General features: G+C 40.2%; 4 protein-coding genes across 5 annotated transcripts; 2 read left to right on the top strand and 2 right to left on the bottom strand.

Moving 5' to 3' along the window:
* Positions 1-149: 149 nt before the first annotated feature.
* LOC129591853 (RWD domain-containing protein 1-like) lies at positions 150-2426 on the bottom strand. The gene is made up of 7 exons (XM_055487699.1): positions 2216-2426; positions 1957-2073; positions 1373-1512; positions 1140-1283; positions 816-936; positions 649-711; positions 150-440 (listed from the first exon to the last, which is right to left on the bottom strand). Exons 1-7 carry the CDS (start codon positions 2283-2285, stop codon positions 331-333), a joined length of 765 nt encoding a protein of 254 aa, XP_055343674.1. The 5' UTR covers positions 2286-2426; the 3' UTR covers positions 150-330.
* A 4538-nt stretch (positions 2427-6964) lies between these two features.
* LOC129591920 (carboxyl-terminal PDZ ligand of neuronal nitric oxide synthase protein-like) lies at positions 6965-13877 on the top strand. Of its 2 annotated transcripts, none has more exons than XM_055487800.1 (8): positions 6965-7389; positions 9215-9458; positions 10507-10578; positions 10738-10928; positions 11429-11537; positions 11823-12189; positions 12402-12694; positions 13173-13877. In XM_055487800.1, exons 2-8 carry the CDS (start codon positions 9270-9272, stop codon positions 13491-13493), a joined length of 1542 nt encoding a protein of 513 aa, XP_055343775.1. In that variant the 5' UTR covers positions 6965-7389; positions 9215-9269; the 3' UTR covers positions 13494-13877. The 2 variants fall into 2 exon arrangements, with proteins under 2 accessions (XP_055343775.1, XP_055343774.1); XM_055487799.1 differs by having other exon boundaries at positions 6965-7617.
* LOC129591921 (uncharacterized) lies at positions 13866-15286 on the bottom strand. Its single transcript, XM_055487801.1, has 2 exons — positions 15127-15286; positions 13866-14654 (listed from the first exon to the last, which is right to left on the bottom strand). The coding sequence occupies exons 1-2, from the start codon at positions 15170-15172 to the stop codon at positions 14056-14058; spliced, it is 645 nt and encodes a 214-aa protein (XP_055343776.1). The 5' UTR covers positions 15173-15286; the 3' UTR covers positions 13866-14055.
* Positions 15287-17193: 1907 nt separating this feature from the next.
* Positions 17194-22363, top strand: LOC129591908 (rab3 GTPase-activating protein catalytic subunit-like). The gene is made up of 16 exons (XM_055487782.1): positions 17194-17403; positions 17471-17523; positions 17679-17754; positions 17994-18183; positions 18405-18504; positions 18580-18705; positions 18772-18937; positions 19134-19294; positions 19371-19439; positions 19518-19591; positions 19768-20084; positions 20149-20841; positions 20947-21034; positions 21164-21285; positions 21339-21533; positions 21740-22363. Exons 1-16 carry the CDS (start codon positions 17347-17349, stop codon positions 22163-22165), a joined length of 2913 nt encoding a protein of 970 aa, XP_055343757.1. The 5' UTR covers positions 17194-17346; the 3' UTR covers positions 22166-22363.
* The last annotated feature ends 641 nt before the right edge of the window (positions 22364-23004 follow it).

Raw genomic sequence — 23004 nt, 5'->3', positions numbered from 1 at the left:
TTCTATCTTTCTTACTGTTTAATAATACGAGTTTACAGATACATAGAAGTATTTCTATGTGTACTACAAATGCCGTAGACATAGTGCGACTCCGCCACAAGAACGAACGTAAGTAACTGCAGTCCAAAACTAAAAACACATAAAATATATTTATTCATAAAATATATTTTATTATTCTAAATTTTAATAGTATCTAAAAGGCTACACTATAATACCGGCATCTCTACAGTACCAGTAAAAGTAAGTAGCAATGATGTTTACGTCATAAGTAAACTGTAGAAAAGCGTATCAAAAGTAAAGCAGAGAAAACCGCTAAAAACGACAAAATTGTTAATTATCGTTTTCCTCATTAAGTAGTTCTTGTTCGAATAATTCTCGGTCGAAATCATCATCCCCTTGTCCAGTCTCTTCTCGTTCATCAATATCCGCACACTCTTCTCCTAGACAAAAAAAAATTCGTAAAAACGCAGCTGGCGGAACAATGCAAAGACAAGCTCCTCCATAATACGCATAATAACATTAAACAAGCATAAACCAAATACTGTCCTTGAATAATAACAAAATTTGGTTTCAAATTCACAACAGACAAAGAGACAAGGGGCAAACTCACAACTGTCAAACCAACAGTCGAATTAAAATTAAGGCTACCTTCTTCCATTAGCTGCTGATCGGAACTATCCAGATTAGTGTTTTGTTCGAACATCTGGCGACCTTTGATAAGCAAAAGAAAAACAAGTGTATATTACAAGAGAAATAAACAAGTGACTCGTAAATAAACGAATTCGAGTTAATGTTATACTCATTTTTGTAAATACCGGTTAAGCGTTTCACTGCCGTCGTTTCCGGAGTTTTTGTTTTCTTTGTACGTTCGGCATCAAACTTAGCCTTCCATACAATAAAACTCTCCACATTGACTCTAGTTCCTTCAATTTTCCGCTGTTGAAATAAAAGACAGCAATAAATTTTTAAACCGCAAACGTATAATTAGATACTAGAGTAGTACTGCTACGGCGGCAATGTAATCCTCTTATGATAAATTTGTAGCTCGAATTATGCCATGAGGAAAGTTAATAAAGTTTTTATCCATAACAAGCCGTAGCCGTAAGCAGCAATAACCATAGCAGAACTTATCCGCGTACCCTTTCTTCCTCTTCTTCTTCCCGCTTGGCCCGCAAAGACATCTCTTTAAAACGATTCAGGCAATCTTCAGCATGCTTGTTAAGGTAATCCTGTACGGCAGAAACAACGGTAAAAACCGATGCCATACCGATGCTCTCTTGTGCCTGGAAGAATTCGGTCAGCGATTAGTGATGGTAAGTAATCCGTCGCAGAAGGTGATGGCATGTCGAAAAATGAAACTGAATAAACGCACTGCTGCATCAGCGACTTTAGAAAGTTCGTCCTTGGAATCCGGCGGCATTTCTCCAGGATCGATCAAGCGTATTTCAGGCGCAACATCTGGATACTCATCCGGAAAAACGAACTTCCACAGCGTAGTTATCACAGATCCAGCTAGAGGAATCAGTTATCATGCTAGTAAGAACTTTCCAAATTCGTTTTATGTTTTTCAAAAATATCAAAAAATAAAAACGTGATTTTTTATTACACCGGCGACCGGAAGTTACCACAGTACCAATATTGAACTGGTTACTAATAACTAGTAAAACATTTAAAAAAGCATGAAATACTGTACTTCTCGTAAGTTCTACCAAAAGTTTAGTAAACGCATTAAAGCTCAACTCTCGTGGTGATTCGTACTGTGCAATGTGCATATCATCGCCGGAAACGAATCCGCAATCGTTCACTAACGGTGTTTGTATGTATGTTACCAACAACACAAATAAATGGAGAAAATCAGAAAATGTGAGAAAACAGATGTTAATGTGACACCGCTAGATCACGGAAGTTTAAATCAGATTCTGCAATCAGTATTATCAGATCAGTGTAGTTTCAAACCTGAATTTCCCACCGCTGCTTCAGACGACGAAATCTTTAATGTAAACTGAATTCTTTCATCACCGGGATCCACCGCGATTTCTGGGATTTCCGGATCGGAGTTTTCGGAAGTGAGAACTGTCAAAAAACTTCGTCATAGGTTGTTAAGCGAACTGGGCTAGCTTTCATTAAGCGTGAAACCCACAAAATCCAGAAAAATTCCGAAAAGCCGTCAAGATAAGTAAGCCTGCAAAGATAAGTAACACCAGCGCACACGAACCTGTCAGCTCGTCAGGGTAAATCGACAATAGGCTGTCAATTTCTATTTGTTGTTCTTCCCTTCGATCCATGTTTCTTGCGCAGAAGATAACAAACTTCAATAGAGGTAATGTCGTGTGCCAGATTTACAAAGTCTTTTTTTAATTCAAAATTTTACCAGTATCACTATGAATACTCGTCTTGTTTGACAAAAGTTAAAAATCTCAATAAAAGCGAAAACGTGAAAGACTGAACTTCAAACTTTCTCGCAAACAGAAGCTCTCATGTGTAAACTGTAAACTGCATCGAGCGGCGGCTTCCTTCATATAGCGCTGTGATGGGAGGAGCTAAGACCAGCCAATTATTACAGTGGTTTCAGACTTTTCAGTAGAGCGTGGCAGATCCAGGGATTTTCTATTTTTTATTTTTTTATGCATAACTTCTGTTTTGGTTTTTGTTTTTGTTTTCCGTCTATTCATTGTATTGTTTAAAACTTTTGCTTCAGTTTTAGGTTAATGAGCTAAACAGCTGATTCGTTATTACTGCCGTTTTTAACTGTGCGGCTCGATCTCCCTTTTTATTTCAGTTTTCAGTTTTGCTTCGCAAGTTTCGCAGTTTCGCACCCTCTTTTTAGTTTTTACGGTTTAATTAGTTTTGTGGTTTTCGTGCCGTTTACCTGTTAGTTTTATCATTTTTATGTTTACAGAATAATTGCTGTTGGTTTTAAGCTTTAGTGATGTTTGTTCAACCATAATTTTTGTAATCTGCACTTCTGCAGGGCTGAAAAACTGATGCAAATTGAAGCAGAACACAGGTTAGTAAATCTGTTAAACTGAATTACTAATAACTAATTACTTCATACATTCGAGACTTCAAAGATCGTTCGACGTTCTTAAAAAGATGTACCTATCTGCTGTGAAACAGTGTTCGGAAAAAACACTGCCGGTGTTCACTATTCAGCCGTAATCGCAATCCTTAAATGCATTTCGGTGGTGTAAACTGTTGACTGGATAAAGCCACTGCAACTTAGAAGGCACATCGTGGTAAATCGCTTATACGTATTATGTAAAAATTTATGTTGCAGAACACTAATCCGGAATCAGTATTGTTTTCAAAGGAATGGCGCGGGACGCGAAAAATTTTAAAGGCGCCCCAGTGGACGATTATAGGCGGAAAATTGGTAAGGAAAACTTCCTGATAAAAAGGAAAGCGCTGCTTCGTTTCACACGAACACGTTCGTTTCGACACGCGAACTAACCGTAACCGTCCATAGATAATTAATAATATGGGTGAAACCCTTTCACTCCCGTAGCCCCGTTAACTATAGGCAGTTAGGCACCCCCTTTCGCACCCCGTTTTTCTATAGGTACAAACTACACCTTCTGAAACAGAAAAAGTATTTATTTGTTGCCATGCTATTCGGTCATATTTTTTGACCTAAGCAAAAATACAATGCATTTATATTGCATTGCCGGCTTTTTGAAATATTTTTTGCATTTTAAGGTACTGCACATGAAGTTTGACGAATTCTCCTGTGGGGATAATGTCGTGGTCTGATACTTCTGTACTAAGTACTAACTAAGTAAACTAACCTACTACAGGAGAATTTGTTAAACTTTTATAAAATCATTAAAATGCAATATTCACTACCGGAATGTATTCACTCTGCGTACAGGCAAAAAATAATTACGAATTTGCATGGTTGGTTGTGTTGTGTTATTTCGAATTAAGGTTGCATGTTGATTATGAGTTTTTCGTTTCAGGACATCACGACCGTAAAGTCGTTCAGAAAGACGTTAAACAGCATCAGCGCCAAATAGAGAAAAAGCGAAATTTTGGCGAATCTGTCAAGGTAACCCATCCGACTACCGTACCGTTTGAAATTTGCATAAAACATATATGGATATAGGGTGCTCGTATAGACCTTATCCTAATTGATAATTTGAATTAATTTCTAACCGTACAAATATTTGGATTTGATGTCCCTGACTTTCACTTTTGTAGATCAGGAGTTTTGTAGATCAGGTGTTTGTAGTTTTGTAGAGTTATTTAGTTTATCGCAGCTTTCTGCATAACACCATGGTATCATGTGTCGAACATATGATAAATTTGAAGAAAAGCATTTGTACTGTACGCAACATGTAGAATTGCATCTGTATTAATTTGTCTTCACAGCAAACGTCTTACATAATCCTGGCCGTTCTGGGGATTGTCGTAATTGTCACCTGCATTGTTTACGGTGCGTTGGTACGCGTACCTTCGTGAGAACTTCTGCAATGATCCATTTCCGGCTTTACGATGCCGCGGTGGAGCCCGGTTGTAATGTTTAGGGCGCAGTAGGCAGTGCTGTTGCTGATCGGTAATTTAGTGTCCTACTGTCGGTGTTTTAATATATTTAAATTTTATGTTGTTTTGCCGTTTTACCTCGTTGTTATTCATTGTTGCTCATTTCATTTTGAGACAATTTATACGAATCTTTTCCTGTTACGCACATGGTTGCCGCGCTTGTTAGAGTTTGTAATTTGTACTTTTTTTGCTTGGTTTACAATATTAATATGAATATTGAGCTCGCGGAGCAGGCAGTGTGATTGTGAGTTTTGGTGGCCGAAATATTGATTATTCTTCGAAATTATGTGCATTCCATTCTGTTGCCGAAAACCTGATCTGCGTCAGTGTCGTTATATATGGAAATTTTTTACAGTGAAAGGATAATTGGCCGGAAGTGTTAATTTAGTAATAATTTATAAGGACTTGGAATCCATTGATTTATGATAATTTAGTTTATGGATGTAAGTACTTTATGATCGACTGCACATTGTTTTCTTTTCGCTCCTTTTTTATAATGAACAATATTATGCGTTTTTTATATCCGCTGTTCAGTGCTTGGAAACAGCAAAACAAGTGAACAATAATTAAACGGTGTATGACAGAACAGCTTTTTTGTCAGTAATAAAAATATCGCTGGCACAAGCATCGGCAGCATTCTTACAATCAGTTTTAAAGAATTCTTGAGAGAATTGCATTTTAAGAAAAGGAATAGAACGACGTAAAGATAACAGGGGCATCGATTTTGATGCATGTGGAGACAATTACATGGTTAGTGTCGCTGTGCGGCGGATATGGAAGAGCTTATTCACCGGCGTCGAGTGGAAGTCTTCACGCTGAGATTATGTTTTGGCGCTGCAAACCAAGTGGCTCAAATGGACATTTAATTTCAGGCGCTCATCTTTATTAGCAATCATTACTGTACTGTTCGTTGTGGAAATGGCCATTTCGCGGTGTTAATTAAAATCTGTCCAGGAATTTGTACGAGTCGATATATGACGAATGCAGTTTCGACGCGCCGGTGAAACCGTGATTTCGAGTAATATGTAATATTTTTTTGTAATTGCTATCGTATTACTACATGTGAGAGTATCGGCACTCTTTATTTAAACAATTAGTAGACTGCAAAGTGCAAACGGTGCCAAAGCCCAACAGCGGATTCGTCTTCAACAAATACGAGCTACGTATCTTAACCTTATTCCTAACCATAATATTAAATTTTTACAAGCAAAATTTATTTTGAATTCAGTGTTATTTTGAATTATTCCTTATTGCATATTTATGACAGAGTAAAATCGTTTATTCATACTCGCAGAGTGTACATAAATATAAATTTGTTCTGCATTCGCAGTAGTCGGGACTGACAGTGACATCGACACGGTATGAATGTTTAAATTGGTTCAGGTGAGCGGTTGCGTGCAACCATGGAAGTTCCATAAGCATAAGCAAAACCGGTACGTAATGCTCAGCCTGTTCCTTTCACTTCTTTTAACTGAGCCATTAATTTTGTAAGCATGTCATTTAAGCTTCGATCTTTACTATCGGGGAAGCATGATTTTGTATGAAAAGTGCATTATTAGAACTAATACGCATGACCATACACCTCGTGCAATTAAATTTAAAGAATCTACTGCAATGCATGGATTGTCGCTAGTCGCCACTGTGATGGCCACTGGCCAGTACAGATAGTGTTCTCATCCTTCACGCTTCCGGTTTATCGTTTTATATCCAATAATCGAAATAATACTCGTACAACACAAACACTATTAATAAAAAAGGTTTTTATATGGTACGAAGTTATGAAACACACTCTTACATCTCCACAGATCCACTTTCACTTTAATACTTACTGTATTCGTGAATTCACTGTAATATTATAAATAATAATGATTTATTTGGGTCTTTTGCGATCAAGTGCAAACACTATTACTAATATTATTATTATTCGTACAAATCCCAAGGACTCCAAGTGGCCCTTTGCATGGTACAACACAAATCGACGATATCCTCGCTAGGGACTTACTTTCCCAACTGTGAGGCAACGCTGACCATGACATTAGGAATATACTTGTCACACAAAAGAAATTTCTTAACTTTTATGAGCACATTCACGGTCACAAAGGGATATAAAAACTACACATATGTGCGCTGTACACCATCGTCCAAGGGAAACTGCCGGGCTATCATTCTCCAACCGACTGACAAAATCGTCACAGAAACGTGCATTACGCCGAATCCCAGGAGGACGTTTTACGTTTCGGGCATGTAACTCCACACTCGGTTCAGTCGGATGCCTGTGGAGCGTACAGTTTCGTCATCGCGCTGCCTGTTCCCGCTCAATCTCAGACTCCCGCACGGCGTACAGAAGACTGAGCATCTGAACAAATATCTCGCTGTAAATGCCATGCAGTAAGTCTGAATCCTGAGGTCGAGAGAATGGAGGAAATTTAGCGCAAAACCCTGGTTTATTTGTTATGCGTAAAGATGTACGGCGTACAATACAAGATGCGTATACCGAATAGTTGCATATGATCATTATGATGCAATGGTCTGCTCTTCGTTTATAACGGATCAAATAATGATATGGATGGGGCAGCGATGGCGCAATAGCGATCAGCCGATACGAATACTGCTGCTTTTCTCCTCTCTGTATGCCGTTAAACTACTACTTCTACTCAATCTACTGTCATTCAAAACAGCCCATCATATTAGCAGTCTGTCTTTAATTGCTCAACACTTTCTCCATTCTGCACTATTATCGTCAAGAACCCCTTTGAGGAACAAACGTGGAAGCGCTGTTGTTTGGAAAACGTGCCGAGCTTGCTGTTCTTGACCACGTCGTTTTTGTTGAGTTCACTTGTTCAACTCGAGGTATACTGTTAAGCATACGCTATTAAAAGCTTGCCAGTTGCCACTTCTGGACGCGGTAGTTTTGTCCCGTCATGCGTGAAATTACCAGAAATTCGTATGGTTAGCGATCGTTAAGTACGGTAAAAATACTTTTTGGTACCCATCCGGATAAGGAAGTTTTTGTTATGATCCCTGTTTCCTAACTTCCGGCTGGATTAGCGCCACTTGCTGTACGGCAGTACCAATAAGGTATGTACAATCGTCATAATTATAAATATGTGCTAGCAGTTTTTAATAAGTATTGCACGGAACTTGTAAATTAAGGTTAGCGGTTTGTTCCAAAATTTTGATGGCTCGATCGAACTGACCAGCGAGATACGTAGCTTTCTGACCCATCGGTTTTAATGCAATCACATTTTCAAATTATCGAACTGTACCACCTTTTTTCGATCAACACCTTCTCCTAAAAGCAATTGGAACTTACAAGTAATAATGGGCTGACATGTAGCGTCCGTATCCCAACCTTGAAAACAATTGCGTTTAGTAGGTTCTGGTTTTTTAAACCATGTACTCTGTTGTTAATAGTTATACAGCTGTATGAAAGCGAAATAGTGACAAGATAATAATGGGATGACAGACGTGGAGATTTGAGAAGCTGTGACATTTTTGGGTTATCGCATGGTGTGCCAGCTGTTTACACATGCTTTGGTTAATCGTATACAGCGGCATATGTGTTGACTTGCAATTCATACCTTGTCAATTGTATTTGTTATAACGAACCACAGTAATTAACTCTGCTCCGAATGCGAAACTCGTATGGAGCCAGATATTGCTTTATGAACGAATTTGTTCATGCAGTACTTGCTTTGCTTCCTCATCTACAAGTTAGTTTACTCGTAAAAAGATGGCCCAGAGACTGTCTGTCCATAAATTCTTTTACTCATACTAACAATAAGAATCCCGGTATTAATGGAACGGCGAACTAATTTTTTATCATTTTTAACAATTGATTTTGAAATCTACAAAAATTATGTTTGTTGTAATGTACTGATGAATTTTGTTTGCTACAACACTGTTACTGGAAGGAGCTGTTTTGCATCAAAGATTTGCTGCTGGCATGCGTTATCCCTTGCAGTATGCGAATAAAGTTTTGATATGGTTCATCACCGGAAGTACCATACAGGCCTGAAATCCTGCTCCTTGGGAAGTACAATAGGCTGCAACTTGCATATTAGCCTGTTTATTCTGCCTACAGTGTGAATGTGTGCGTTAAAATCCCATCAAGCCAATCATTTAGTAATTTTTTTCATCATCACGTCGTTAAGTATGTAGATGAAGCAGAAAGGACCCTCTTAACGCTGATTCTTGTGATTGTATTCAGCGTCCAATTTACATGTCAGCTGACAAATGCACAAGTTATCTGCAAGCACTTTTTAAGATGCTAGCTAGAAAAATATGATTATTATTCGGCGTGGCGCATGCTCACCCGGCGTACGCATTATCCGCCGGGCACTATCTGGGCGCGCTTCCGGTGCGCTGGCATCCGATTGATTCCCAGGCTGCTCCACCCACTGGGTTTCTGACTCGTCCGGACAGGGAGAGTGTAACTTTTGCTTGTCTTCATTACAAATTAAGCTCTCTTTTGATGCAATAAAAGTCACTTCTTTTTGAGCATCGATTTCCATTCGGGCGTTGAGATAGTGGCGGAGATTTGCCGGTTGATTAACCCCGCGCTACACTGTCACTTGGTGCATCTTATCAGTTGCCGCTCAGAAAATTCCATTACAAGCCAGTTTATCGAATACCGAAATCAGATGAAAAAATCATTTTGCAATAAATTTTGCAGATTGCAACCCGGAACAGGATTTATTTAAAGAGGGAAGTGCAATTTGTACGCGGAAATGGAATCACCACCGTTGATTGCCAATCGTGGACGCATGTCGGCAAGGTTTGGGAGTAAGAGGCTGATGGGGAGGTTTTTTCCGTCGTTGAAACACTCAAATGTGCCCGCAAATGCTAAACGTGATGTGGATGATACGGTTATTTACCCCGACGAAGCTTTCCATACCGGCATTAATTTTGAGGCAAAGGTAATTATATACTATATGCCAGCTCTGTTACCTCTACAGGGTACGCACATACAGATACAGTACAATAAATCGTATAGCTCCATATATTTATATATGTATCTTATATTTTGCCATTCGATAATTACTTAAATTTACTCTTATACTATAATTCTTTAAGACATATTACAACAAGCTAAGATTCCGCTTCAGTAACTTGAAAAACAAATTTACAAGTCTGGAAAAATATTACAAATGAAACACATAATTTTTAATTTTTAAAAAGTTGAGTATGCAAAATGAAGTAATTCAGAATTCCACTTTCTTTATAGAAGTTTCCATGAAAATCGAGTGCCATTAAATTTTGCTCTTTATCGTACGGCGTACTCCTTTCGTCGGAGGGTTGGTTTTTCACCTTTTCATGGAGACAACTATTAATTTTGTTTGATGCGTAGTGCTGTTTTTCAATATGCATAATACAGTTATGTGTACGCAAACTTAAACAGGGAAAATGCATTATATATGGCTTTTTCATGAAAGTTCGGTCAAATACGGTCGATGATTTGTCTTCCGCTTTACGCACCGGAAAGTGATTTTACTTTACCAGTTTATTTGCACTTTGTGCAATCAACTGCAAATATTTTACCGACTCGGATATCTTTCTTTCTCGCCACTTACGGAGATTGTTAAGTACAGCTAGAATCGCTTATTGCTAATGAAAACTTCTATCGAAATTATCAGCCCATCGGCATCGAGTGAAATATTCATACGAAATACGGCGCAATTATTTCATAGGCTTAGCTTTTTATCTGTTTTAAAGCCTTCAGTACTAATAATAAGTTTATGAAATATGTGAAAGTTTCCTGTCGATTGTAGAATTCTAGTGGAAATCTATAAATAATTTGTTTTAGTTTTTCGCCTTCTGAAGTGAAAAAAACCGCAAATTTCCTTTAGAAGAAATTAAAAGCGGCAGTATCCCCGTTTGCATTGCATATGGCAAACCAAATTTGCAGAGTGGAAAAGTAAACATTCTCTGTGTGGTCGAAAGAAATGCTTCCATTGTGATTTGCAGTTGGTTGGTGTGATGGATATTCCGCGGCCACAAACTCGATTGGAAATCGTGGCCGCCATGCGCCGCGTCCGGGTGCGTATACACTCTGCAGCACAATCGCATTACAGTAAAGCGTAATAAAAAATCAACATACACACGCAAGTGCAATTTCTGGATGAAACAACCACATCCCCCCGGCAAATCACGCACTGCTGCCGCGATTTAATGAAAATAATCATTTTAATTGCATAGTTCGAGCACAAGACCAAGGGCACTGGCAAGCGGAAAGTGGACATAAAAGTCAGTGTGGAGGGTGTGCGTGTCTGTAGCCAGAATAACGGCCAGCATCGCCTGGGATTCGGCCGGGTGGAATATGATAAGTTGGATAACTTGGTGGCCTTTGACAATGACGAGAAGACGATCCTTCATCATCCTATTCACAGGTATCGCCTTCCGGAAGCGCGTTTTGCTATTTAATTCGCTGCGCTCATATTCATAGATTATATCTATGACGTGTTGTGCAGATGTTTGCTGATGAAAAAAGTTATCTGTACAAATATGTGATGGATATTTTTTCAATTACATTTCACATAACCGTATATAGCTTCATCCGCATTAAAATTTGTATTCTGCGATCAAATTACATTGGTTGCTTTCGTGTGATTTATCGGTTTTAAATATAGCTTAACCTTTTAAGATATTACTTCTTTCTTCTTTTCAATATACAGATTTTATTCAGGTCGTTCTTTGACAGTTTTAAAATGGGGAAAGATCAAGCGTTAATCTCTTTTGGTTTTGTATTTGAAACCTGATCGTCGAACGTTTACGTTGGTGCTCTTTTGCACAGTTTCAGCCCTGCTACTGTGCCGGCCCTACATTGATCGTCTGTAGGCATCGTCGATTCAGAGTGCTTAATCCGAGGCTCATGGTTTTGTTTTTCCAGGATTTTTTATGTCTCACACGACTCTCAGGATCTCAATGTATTCAGCTATATTGCCCGGGAAAATCAGAACGATCATTTGCGGTGCATTGTGTTCAAAGCTTATAAAAAGGCAAGTGCACTTTGTCTTCAAAAACAGGCAAAGAGAATTCTACCCAATTCGGCGCTGTTTCCACAGCTTCATGCACATCCAGTGACATACTGATATATTTCAGCCGTTAACATTGACAAGATTTTATATGAACATTATTAAGCAGAAATATACTTAATTGTTATCACTTTTTAACAGTCGCTGTGATCTGAATTATTATCAATAAATATTCGCCTACTCCACGACAAACCGGCCTAAAAAGCAAACAACGAACATTTTTGGAATAAGAAAATTTTCTGTGAATAGGCTGAAGCGGTACAAATTGTGAAGACAATTGGCCAAGCCTTCGAAGTGTGCCATCAGCTGCAGCAACAGCAAAAGAAACAGCAGTTATCTAAACCCAATAGTGTTGATTGCTCTCCCAGTCGCAGTGAACGGCGTAGTCTCTTGGGCGACACTTCCGGTGGCGGCACGCTGCAGATTCCCCATTCGCACACCATTGGTCATCCGCCATCGTTCTTGTCAGTCGCCGAAACCAACCGCGGAGCCGAAGGATGCGGCAAATACATCAACGGTGTCGATGGGCATTTCGCTCCGATGAAGAAAAGTGTATCGGAAATGGGTCATAACTACAAGCACTTGAATGCTCAGCGATTATCCTTGGCATTATCAGGTCCGTCAGTACACATAACATGGTGCCGGCGTTATTGCATGCTAAACGAAAAGAATACAACAATAGAAAAGCACTGGCAAGGTGACGGTGCTCTGATGAAAAATAATTGAAAAGCATAGTATGTCGCTGTAGCGCTGGCCAGGCGTCGTTCTACGCCGAGCTAACGAAACTGCTCATTACCGTTCTCCAGTTGAACCTCGCTGTCTTTGCAGGCACTAGTTCAGGCAACGACACGGTGGGTAGCAATTTGGCGGGTGCCGTCCAGTCGAGTCCATACGACTCCCATTTCCGCTTGCCCACTTCCGTCTCAGAAATCGTTCTCCCAGCTGGATCATCAGTGACAGCGTCAGCGGCTGATGCCAACGGGCAGACGGCACATTCGCCGGTATCCGTCGTACAAGTCCGTCTGGAACATGAGCTGCAGAAAGGCCGGGTGGCTAAATCTCAGATAAATTTCTTAAAAAGTCAGCTGGCATCCGAAACGGCGGCGCGAATTGATGCACAGGTAATTTTTGCATCAGGTTTTTACGTTTTAGCAGTTTTGCGTACACAATTCAAGCACTGGTATCGTTTAGGACAGAATTCGAAACGCTCTCGGTAGAATTTCATGAACTACGATTACACAAATCCTGATTTCCCTTTTGATGCTATAATAATATACGCGTATTTGTTGCGCAATATGAATAATTATGCATTCACCGGTATCATACACTTCTATGGACTGATTTTGTAAATTCGTGATGTCGAGAAAACTAAAAAGACTTGTTACGTGCTCAAAATTTTTCAGAACCGAATATTTTACATTTGCGCATGTATACATTTACTGTTGCTCTATAAAGCGTTTTGCATAAGTATTTGCTCCCCGACCATGTATTGTTCGAAAGACGCTTGATGCTAGCAGCGATTTGTTTATTAAGGATCTTGAAATGTTTTTTCGATTAATAACACGGCACATATATCATTTAAATGAGTTTTCATTGCAGAATCGAATCGATGAATTACTGAGACAGAACGCACTGCTTCTCGATGTTATTGAAAGTTTATTGGCCCCCCATGGAAGTTCGAATAGTGCCGGAAAAGACACTTCGGACTTGCTGGCCGAGACGGAAATTGCACAGCTGCTGGGGCCGAATATGCCTAATCTCACTGCTCCTCCGCTGTTACCCAAAACCGCCATGACTCTAAAGTCCTCCTCCAGTAACAGTAGCGGATCAAACGAACACCATTCCGGGTCGTCACCTGACAGCGGCGTCAAATGCTCTTCATTGTACATGTTGCATGACCATGATGATGAAACATTTTGATCTGTTTTTATACAGATAGTCTCTCGAGTATTACTGACCTGCCGCATTTTAATACTTAAATTTTCTATTCAAATGCTTCTTATATGGTTCGATAATTTATAGACGTAATGCAGCTATATATAAATTTATAAATAACAAATAGAATCTGGTTGTTCAGAAAATGTTGTTTGATGTTGGCGGAAATAATATCTGTTATCATTTTGTGATATTGGGAAGTTCCATAGCAGCAGTTGATTTTAATGTGACGGTACGATTTTTGATACTTTGGTTCGAATGTGTTTATTCGATTTGTTAGCGTACATAACCGCGCAACCTTTTTTGAGAGTCACCTTGCGCGCAAATATGGCTAATCTACTTTGAAACTTGCTTAGATAAATTGGGGTATGTTTTCTCGCTTCCGGTTTCCAGTATCGATAGTACGGTTCACGAATTTCGTATAAACATATCAATGGTGCATCTTTAAAAAAATGTATAAATTAGGAGCTTCGTCTGTGGATGAAATGATCACAATGTATGACCTTTCCTGATCGGGAACGTTATAAAAAAGTTACGACACAAAAATTTACATTCTCATTCCACGGTTACGGTTGCGCATTCCGCGCATGCGCAGGGGTCGGCCGCGATTGCGGTTAATCCTGGAACGCTGCACCCGTCGCAGCGGGCGGTTGCGGCGGACACCACGGCCGCGACCGCGTCCACGGCCACGGTTAGCCTGGCGCTTATAACGCCCACCGCTGGAGCTGCCGTAGCTGTTGCTGTTACTGCCGTAGCTCGATCCACTGTTACCGCCGCTCAACCACGACAGCGGCAAACCGTTGCTGGACGGGACACCATAGAACTGGTACAGAGCATTGTCGTAGCCCAGGTTGAAGGCGGTGTTGGAGCCCATGCCGCTGCCGTACATGGAGCTCATGGAGTTACCGTAACCGCCGCTCGAGGAACCGTAGCCGCCGCTCGAGGAACCGTATCCGCCACCGCCGCCGCTAACGCTGTTATCATCGTCGGAATAGATGGCTCGCACCATGTTGTTCAGATTGTAGTTGGCCCAGATGCCAAGAGGGAAGCCACCGCCGCCGCCGCCGCCGCCGCCGCCGCCACCGCCGCTGTAACCGCCGCCGCTGTAACCGCCGCCACCGCCGCCATAGGAGGCCAGTGCGGGCCCTTAACAAAAAGGTCATTGCTGTTGTTACCAATTGCAAGGTTTACACATTAATGCAAAATTAGCACCTGTTTCCCCGTTGCTATACACAATTTAGCTTTTACATCCATTAAATGAAATACAAGATCAAATTAAACTTTAAAAAAATGCAGCAAAGGATATTTGATTTCAGAATGCTGTTAATGCAACCGACAGCGCTAGCAGCAACCTGTTAATTTTCGCTTTCGCAAAACTGTACGGCATGCCAATTTAACGTTAACAAAATACGCGTACTTCAGTTTATCAGAACGCAATTTTACAAGACAGAACTGGATGTTCGGATAAATTGATCTGATACCGCTAATTTTTGGTTAAAAAAATATCTTAAATGTCGTAAAAATATTGTCGTAACAAAAGAAATAAAACATGTTATTCGGGTTATCGGTCAGTGCTAGTGTTGCCGGTATATTACTCGTATGTCCGCTATCGTCTTACCGGTTGCGATCAGTGCAGCGAAGGTCGCAACAATGATATTCCTCATTCTTCTCGAGCTGACGATCTAATACTTAAAAATGAGGAAAAGAAAAGAACAAACGAAGCGTGTTGTTATGATTTCCTGGTTCGATCGTTTCTTTAGTTTTATACTTGGTGTTTTTGGATGATAAAGTGTAAAACACCTTAACACACTGCTTATTAAGTCATCGTTGTGCATTGACTGCGAAGAATCGTAATAATTATTTCCACAGCGTACGGAATTGGTGAAGTATCGATTAACCTCGTGCATTCCTTTGTTCACGGACACTTTCGCTTTCGTACAGTGCCCCTTATGTAAGCGCATTAATATATCGCGGTAGCCACTGTTACTTCAACTGGCCGGAAGCGTCAATGTCAGCGTCGTTGCTAATAAGAACGTGAAACATATGCAGCTTCGGTTATTTTTTTAGAAAAAACACTGTTTGCACCTCTAATGTATGCGCGACATTCCATGTAACGCTGCTGCCATTGAATAACGGCATCGAACGCAGAAGGTGACAAGTGCCCTTTGTCAAATGTTTTAAGAACGTAACGCAAACGGTTGCAGTAGATCGAGAACAAGACGTAAGTAACAGGTGGCCACAAATCATTTTTATCAATGCAATATGATTACCGAACGAGGTACCGTCAAAACAGTATTACAATAATTGAACAACTAGGACTTTTCTTTGTTTTTACCGATGCATTACACGGAATGCAAATTAAGTAAATAGGTTTTGTTATATTAGTCGTTAATCTCAACTCTCAGGTATCAATACTCTACTCTACATCCGTATACCTCTTTAATTTGGCGTAAATCAATGAGTGATTGGAACAAAAGATATTACAGTTTTTACTTTAATTTTGCGTGCAAGCGCAAGCGAAAATGTGTATTTTGCGTTTTCCGGAACATGAAGTAACTGTTCTCGCAGAGTATTTCAATAATTTCTCTATCTGTATTCTCTTTACAGAGCCTTATGAAAACTTTTCCCGTCGATCATTACAGTATAATAAGAGAAAAAGAAAGGAAACCGTACGTTAAAGCCCCCCCCCCTTCCACCTACATTTATTATAACCCATTTTTAATAAATGATAATTTATATGTGAACTCAATTTTTTTACATATTTTATTATTAATTCTTATGCAGGCATCCACCCCGCCCGCTCTCAGTTAGCTACGTAAACGAATCAGACCATGGCTGTACAATACATACTCGAGCTAGCGCCGGTATGCGAAAAAAACTTTCTATAACCGACATATCTACTAGTACTAACTTTCTACTCATACCGTCATACGTGACACCCTGTAATACTGTATTCGCTAAAGCTGCGGCCCAAGAAGCTGGTTAACGGAAGCCATAGTGTAAGTCGGAAGAATTCCACAATGCCCAAAGCGACCAGAAAGGAAACCAGCAAACGAGCTGAAAAAGGTTGCAGATGGCCGGATGACCTTTCGGTCATAACATGGAATTGGAAGATGTGTTTTGAGGTCGTTCTATAGATTTGTCCGACAGGCCAAATCATCCCATTATCGGCAGGAAGTTTGACAGTCTAAGATAGTTCTTTTTTCGAAAAAACCTTCCAAATATCTGTATATCTGCTAATATCTGAAAGTCTGAAACTAATACTATTACATGTGCTTAGGTGCCTGTGATAAACAGAGTGCTAAAAAAGGAGTGCTTGTAATATTCCGATACCCGGCCATAAGGGAATCCAAAACAAAAGATTCTAAAACCAAAAGCTGAAATTATGATAATCATTATATTATTCAGTTAAATACGTAAGATCAGAGAATCAGTTGAAGAGTTTTCTAAGTACATAGTACTACACACCTAACGAGTAAATATATGTAGCACGATTATTATTTCTTTTGTTGATATGCATTGTGCACTGTGCAGTATGCCAAATTTGAAAACACCGATAACTCAGAAAAGTAGCCAGCTGACGCCATCCCGCGGGAGGCACCTTCACCGCCAGTTTGTACAGCGGCGCGTGCTGCAATCAGTGCAATGCGTGTAATTGCTTGCTTGTTTGGATTTTTTTAAATGGTCTCAAAAAGGAAGGTATCAAATTTTTAGAATGATTTTGATGGATATTTGTAAATTAATCATGAAAGGATCTTATTAGTAATGCCTGTCATAATTATTTTGATCGATCAGTAACGGTTTCTAATTTTGTGACCATTTAGCGGAAGCGTGAGAAATGTTATCCCAAATGGACTCTAAAGTCAAGTATCGCCACAAGGACGATGCAATGGATGTTAGTGAGAGTGCTTCGTTCAATTTCGCACTCCCTCTGTGTTTAAGCGTTCGTTCCTTGTTTCTAGACCACAGATGTTTTCGAAATTACGGACTTCACGACCGCTTCAGATTGGGAAAGGTAAGCGGAAGTCGCAGGATCTGTTTGTTGTGCTCTCTGCTTTGCCTTGAGTTTTCTCTTGAGAGCGATCGCAGTTTGACCAAAATACAAATTGTCGTTCTCCGTCTTCATTGCCGTGCTAACACAATTAAGTAACTGCGAAGTTAATTTGGCAGGATTATCGCAAGACTAGAAGACGTCATTCATGAATGGAAACTGCCTCGTTACTCACCGGAAACCAAATTTCCCAAAGTATGGTTGATTGTGGATAATAGAAATTACGTTTAGATAAAATATGAAAATCGTATTGCTATTGCACCACTGCAGTATTTCTACTTATCAGAAACAGTTTCTTTTTCCCGCAAGTTTACAATAGCCTTATTTACATTTTGAATCTTGGTGTTGAAGTTGTTGTATAAAATGCTTTAATTGTTCCATTTTTTCGTGTGTCTGAATTTGCTTTTGCATTATTGATTTTCCTGGCATTTTAGGATAGTTTCACCACTGGGCGATGGAAAGAAGTATCCACGAGCATAGCGGATGTCCCGGATTTTGAGTTCCATGTGAAGAGATATCGACTCTGTGTGGCGGATGAACCGGACAGCATTTCCAAGGATGCTAGCGCAACCAGAGAAAAATCTCCAGGTCTGAACGATCCCAAGCGTCATATGCTTCTGAAAAGTAAGTTGCGGCGGTCTTCGTTTTAAATTTTCTAATCTTTCTGGGAATTGAAATGGTTTAATTCAGTCTGTTTATGGATGATCCACCGGAAATTCTCTTGTTTGTATGAATAATTTTTAAGAATTATGGCCAGGAGCAACTCGTGCTATAACGAATTGTATATTTTAAGGACATTTTTAAGCTATACTAGTCGTGTACACGTTGGTTTTTTTACATTGTAGCATCGTTTTCCGTGGGTGATTTTCCAGCTATCTTTGAACAACTACTATCCACAGAAAATGATTTCCCTCTGTCTCCGGCTTTACATCCTCTTGCAAAATGGTACGTGTTTTTTGATTGTGATCGAGTGCACAAGTTTTGTGGATTTTGCTTTGTTTTTCAGTTATGATGTTCTAGGTTTGGGATAGCTGATTTTTTGGTGCTGTCACCTTCCGCATTCAACGATATCGATTCTACGGTGTCTGAAGATCGCTTAAAACTTCTCAACAGCTGCATTTCCATTGCTGCATCTAATACGCGATGGTACTCATATAAAACTTGCAGGTTTTGCTTTTCTTGTTTTGCATTTGTTTTCTCAATTACTTTTAGTCCACTGCCCGTCTTTGTACAGTTCGACGTTCAGCAACGGCAAATGTTTTTCGGTGTATCAGAAATTGGTGGATTTCGTACCGTTTACGATATCATTGATCTGGAAAAGATTCCTGATCGCCTCCGAAACCTCTCAGGCCTAATGGAAATTTTCAAAGAAAAAATTGTGAGCCCTGACTAAATGATGAAGCTGTTGATACTTAATTAAGATTACCCGGCATTAGGAACTAAATGTTTTTGGAAGAACTGGTTTAAATTATTGACAGTAGACAGTGACCGATAAATTTGATAAACTAGAAAATGTGGTAAAGTGCTTACTGTTAGTTGTTACTAAAATACAGTCAATCTTGAACTAACTTTAGGGAATCATGGATAGCTCGATACTCGTGAAAGCATCCGTGCAGCTCACTGTCACCTTGCGACCGGATGCGGTCAGCGCGGATGAAGAGGATGAGGATATGATCAAGGCAAAAACACCAAAACTAGGAGAGCTCCCGTTCGGATCAATGGAATATGATAATTTGTAACTCTTTACTTGCTTTGCGATTGCCCTCGTCTAATCAGATTGCATTGCCTGAGTTGGAAAATGTTTTCTGCAGTTACATTGATCTGCTCGCAACTTGGCCTAACGCCAATGCTGATGCCTTGGAAGACACTACGGTGCATTCGTAAGTATAAAATTTTGATACTTCTATATTAAACGTATGACAGTTATGCATTTATTGTACATTGAAAGTTGTGTTAAGGGATTTGGATCCGTTGCAAGCGCCGAAGTGGGCTGTCCAGTTATTTTTGAACGACAAAGCTTCGCAGAGACTCTGTAAGAACTGAGAACTGTATTTAAAAACAGAGTGGTTGAAAATTGAGTTACTAATGTAAGATTGATTGGTTCTTCCAAGTTTGCTTAATAAGAAATTAGTGCTGCTAGTTGTTCCTTCTTATAGTTTTTGGGTTGCCATGACCGTAATAAATGATTTTTTTCATCGGGTATTTTAGCGGACGCGTTAAGAAAATTTGCCAAGCAGACGCATCACCAAGAAACAGTGCAATCTTTGCTGGAGTACTTGGATTCAGACGCGAATTCCCAAGCTCAAAATGTCGACACCGCGAAAAACGCCTTGAAACGTTTAACTGGTCCGGAGCGAACCCATTTGTCGACAGCTTTGTACAAGCGAATTCCCCGCTATCATCTCGATGTTCCCATTGCGGAAGAACCGTTGAACGAGATTCTGGCATACCTCTTTCCTGATTCAGGCTTAGCCAAAGATCTGGAAAACAGTAATTCAGCTGGCAGTACTGCAGATTCTGAACAAGTAAGTCTATAATAGAAGAATTTTTTATTTGAGCTGTACGAGTATCTGTAATTATTTAATTCAGGTCTTCGGCAATCTGAAATCCGCTCCCTACAACAGTTTTCCGTACAGGCTGTCCTTAGCCGTTTATTATGTGCTTGAAAACCTTGGCGGACTATTAGCCGTCGCCTATCTGTGGCACGAAGTGCTGCTTGAACTCCGTTACCGATGGGAAAATTCTTTTCTTTTAACCGATATTCAACCAGGCTACCCTAACCACGGAACCTGCCTGCTTCACCAGAAACTCCAGATGCTGAACTGCTGTATAGAAAAGCGCCAGCAGAGCCGACAAGCCAACCCGAAAAAACAGGTCACATTTTCGCGGAAGAGTCCGGAACGGTTGATTATCCCGGCGAATAAAAGTTCAGTGGATTCCATTACGACCCTGGATGGAGAGGATTTGGTTACCGAGGATGAAGATGAAGAGTTTTACGACTGCGAAGAGGTGTTTGGGGAGGAGACGATGGTGGAGGAGAAAGAAAAAAATATCAGTGTCAAGCCGGAAGGCAGACTGCACGAGCATACCAGCCTGAAGCTGCTGAGTGATGGTGTTACGCCAGTATTTATCCCGGTAACGCAGGAGGTCGCGCCGATGACGGAGGATGCAGCCGCGGCTCATTTGGAACGCCTGGCGGCCACGGATGACGACGAAGTGGGACGGGCGCTACGGATTAAATTACAAAGTGCAGCGCTTGTATCTGATATGTCAGCTTTTAAGGTCAGTCTTCTTAAACAACTTTTGCCAATTTGTTAGCCAGTTCTTTGTCGGTTCTTGTACAGCAATATTTCAACAATGTTGAACTGGGTTTTTTATGATCTTTAGGCGGCAAACCCGGGATGCTGTTTCGAGGACTTTGTGCGCTGGCATTCACCGAGAGACTGGGAAGAAGATCCAGAACATGCAAGCGCAGGTATCTCATCCAGCTACTGTACCTGTCTTTGTTGTCTGAATTTTCATATTTAGATAAAGCCTTCACCTTTATTTTAATTTCTTGGCAAATTTCTGTTCCATAATCATTGTTCAGATGTTCTCGTTTTAGGACATCTGAGCGAAAGGATGTCGCATGCTGATAGCGCTTGGTCGACTGCATGGGAAACCGCAGAGTGCAAACCAGTTCGACGACAGAAAAGATTATTCGATGAGCGCGTTGAAGCTGAAAAGGTACAGTAATTTAATTCGTTCATTTGGCGGTTTGAAATCCTCGATATTTATAGGTATTATCATTTTTAAACACGACCGTTGGTGACGTGTTTCGGCATTTATTGCCTGTGTTTGCTGAAGCGGTGCTGATTAAACTGATAAAAGAAATGCACGAGGCTGATCTTCGATTACCGGTTGATCAAACGATGCTGACAAAATCGCTGTCGCGAATCCTCTCGGATCATATTTTTAACTGGGTGGATTTTGAGGTATATACTGGTGCCAGAAATAACAAACACTTACACGCAATGATTATGCTAAACAGAATGTGGCATTGCAATGTTTTTAGTGCTTGTATAGTCTACATAGACTGTGTTGTATGGATTGAATTACGTATTCTACGTCGAATATAGTGAATTTACATAGCCGGACAAAAATTCCTTAAGGGGATATTCATACTTGGACATAATTTTAGAAATTCATCAAAAACGTAGCGAGCAATGAACAGAGTGTCCACACGTACCGCTCGTTACTGGATACTGCCAAACGATCTGACGATTTACCAGAGAAAGAGCAGTTTCATCAGTTTATAAAGAGCCTAACCAATTCGCGACAATTGACCCCCGTTCCGGGTGCATCTCGTAGTCCACTGGGACAGCACATCCTCAAAACATTCGACCAGCGGACGCCGACCTTAGACTCCACGGAAGTGTCCATGCAGCAGCTGCAAAACAGAAAAGCAGTGCTGCCCAAAGTGGAGGTGAAGGAATTCTTATTGCGGACCATCGCACCTCGGCCTTTTAGTTTCAACCGACCCGGTGTGCAGAGGTTGTATGCGTGTATGAAGAAAGACAGTGTGCGCATGGCTGGTGCCTTCTCGGAGGATATTCTGTATGGTTGATGCCGTGTGATTTATTCGGGTTCAATCAGTTTAGTCACAATATCTGTGATGTTTAACCTTCGCGTACATAATGGTTATTTTGATATTAATACGTTTCTGATTCTCGCAAAATGTTATTGTTTTAAAGTTTGCCGTGGTTATCTCCAGTCTCTCAACTGCTGACAAACAAAAAAAAAGGCAAATAATAGTGCTAATCACCGTCAGTATTCCAGCTGAACAAAAAGGAGCGTCAAAGTGTTTGCAGGATTGCAAACATGTGATATACTTCGGATACCGCATTACAAATTTCGTCTAATGAAAAACGCGAGAAACCCTTTTATTTCTATATACATTGTACTTTTGGTCTAACCGGGTTTTTTATTACAAGCATTCCATGCAAAAAGGCAAATTGAAACTGCACACCAACTTTTAAAGATGATTTCCACGCTGGTAGCTAATGTATACAATTATTTTTTATACAATACGTCCTCACATGCAGCAAATAATGCACAAAGCTTAATATACTGTACAAAGCTTTATGCACAAAGCTTTATACTGTATCTGTACAGTAACTCGCTAAACAATATTTTCCTTTGAGCGTATATTGCGACCTTTGTGTGCGAGCACACGAAAACGTAAATTAAGCCTGTTCATGTTTGGGGCACTTTTAGTACATGCAAAGCGTGAAGTCGATCTGATCCTCCAGAATGTGTCGATTTTGTTGATTTCGAATTATTCGGGAAAGGCGGATCGCGATCGGGATCATTGTCGATTTGGTTTGAGGTTGTTTTCTGGAAACTAATGAACCGGAAAAGCTTCACCACACCCAGACGATATTCCACGTTCATTACGAAAAAAAC

The sequence above is a fragment of the Paramacrobiotus metropolitanus genome, unplaced genomic scaffold, assembly GCF_019649055.1.
Source record: "Paramacrobiotus metropolitanus isolate TYO unplaced genomic scaffold, Prichtersi_v1.0 Parri_scaffold0000049, whole genome shotgun sequence".
Taxonomy (NCBI): domain Eukaryota; kingdom Metazoa; phylum Tardigrada; class Eutardigrada; order Parachela; family Macrobiotidae; genus Paramacrobiotus; species Paramacrobiotus metropolitanus.
The sequence above is the reverse complement of the archived record's forward strand: the minus strand, read 5'-3'. Positions and strand labels throughout refer to the sequence as shown.

Bases quoted from the DNA above. Each gene is read 5' to 3' on its own strand.
- LOC129591853 (XM_055487699.1), bottom strand. From the start codon at position 2,285: ATGGATCGAAGGGAAGAACAACAAATAGAAATTGACAGCCTATTGTCG. The intron at 1,513-1,956 runs GTTTGAAACTAC...TGATTCCTCTAG, and splicing joins AGCAGCGGTGGGAAATTCAG to CTGGATCTGTGATAACTACG. The intron at 441-648 runs GTAGCCTTAATT...TTTTTTGTCTAG, and splicing joins TCAGCAGCTAATGGAAGAAG to GAGAAGAGTGTGCGGATATT.
- LOC129591920 (XM_055487800.1), top strand. From the start codon at position 9,270: ATGGAATCACCACCGTTGATTGCCAATCGTGGACGCATGTCGGCAAGG. The intron at 10,929-11,428 runs GTATCGCCTTCC...TTGTTTTTCCAG, and splicing joins CTTCATCATCCTATTCACAG to GATTTTTTATGTCTCACACG. The intron at 11,538-11,822 runs GCAAGTGCACTT...TTCTGTGAATAG, and splicing joins TGTTCAAAGCTTATAAAAAG to GCTGAAGCGGTACAAATTGT.
- LOC129591921 (XM_055487801.1), bottom strand. From the start codon at position 15,172: ATGAGGAATATCATTGTTGCGACCTTCGCTGCACTGATCGCAACCG. The intron at 14,655-15,126 runs GTAAGACGATAG...CTTTTTGTTAAG, and splicing joins CGCTGCACTGATCGCAACCG to GGCCCGCACTGGCCTCCTAT.
- LOC129591908 (XM_055487782.1), top strand. From the start codon at position 17,347: ATGTTATCCCAAATGGACTCTAAAGTCAAGTATCGCCACAAGGACGAT. The intron at 18,505-18,579 runs GTACGTGTTTTT...ATGATGTTCTAG, and splicing joins TTACATCCTCTTGCAAAATG to GTTTGGGATAGCTGATTTTT. The intron at 19,295-19,370 runs GTAACTCTTTAC...TGTTTTCTGCAG, and splicing joins TCAATGGAATATGATAATTT to TTACATTGATCTGCTCGCAA.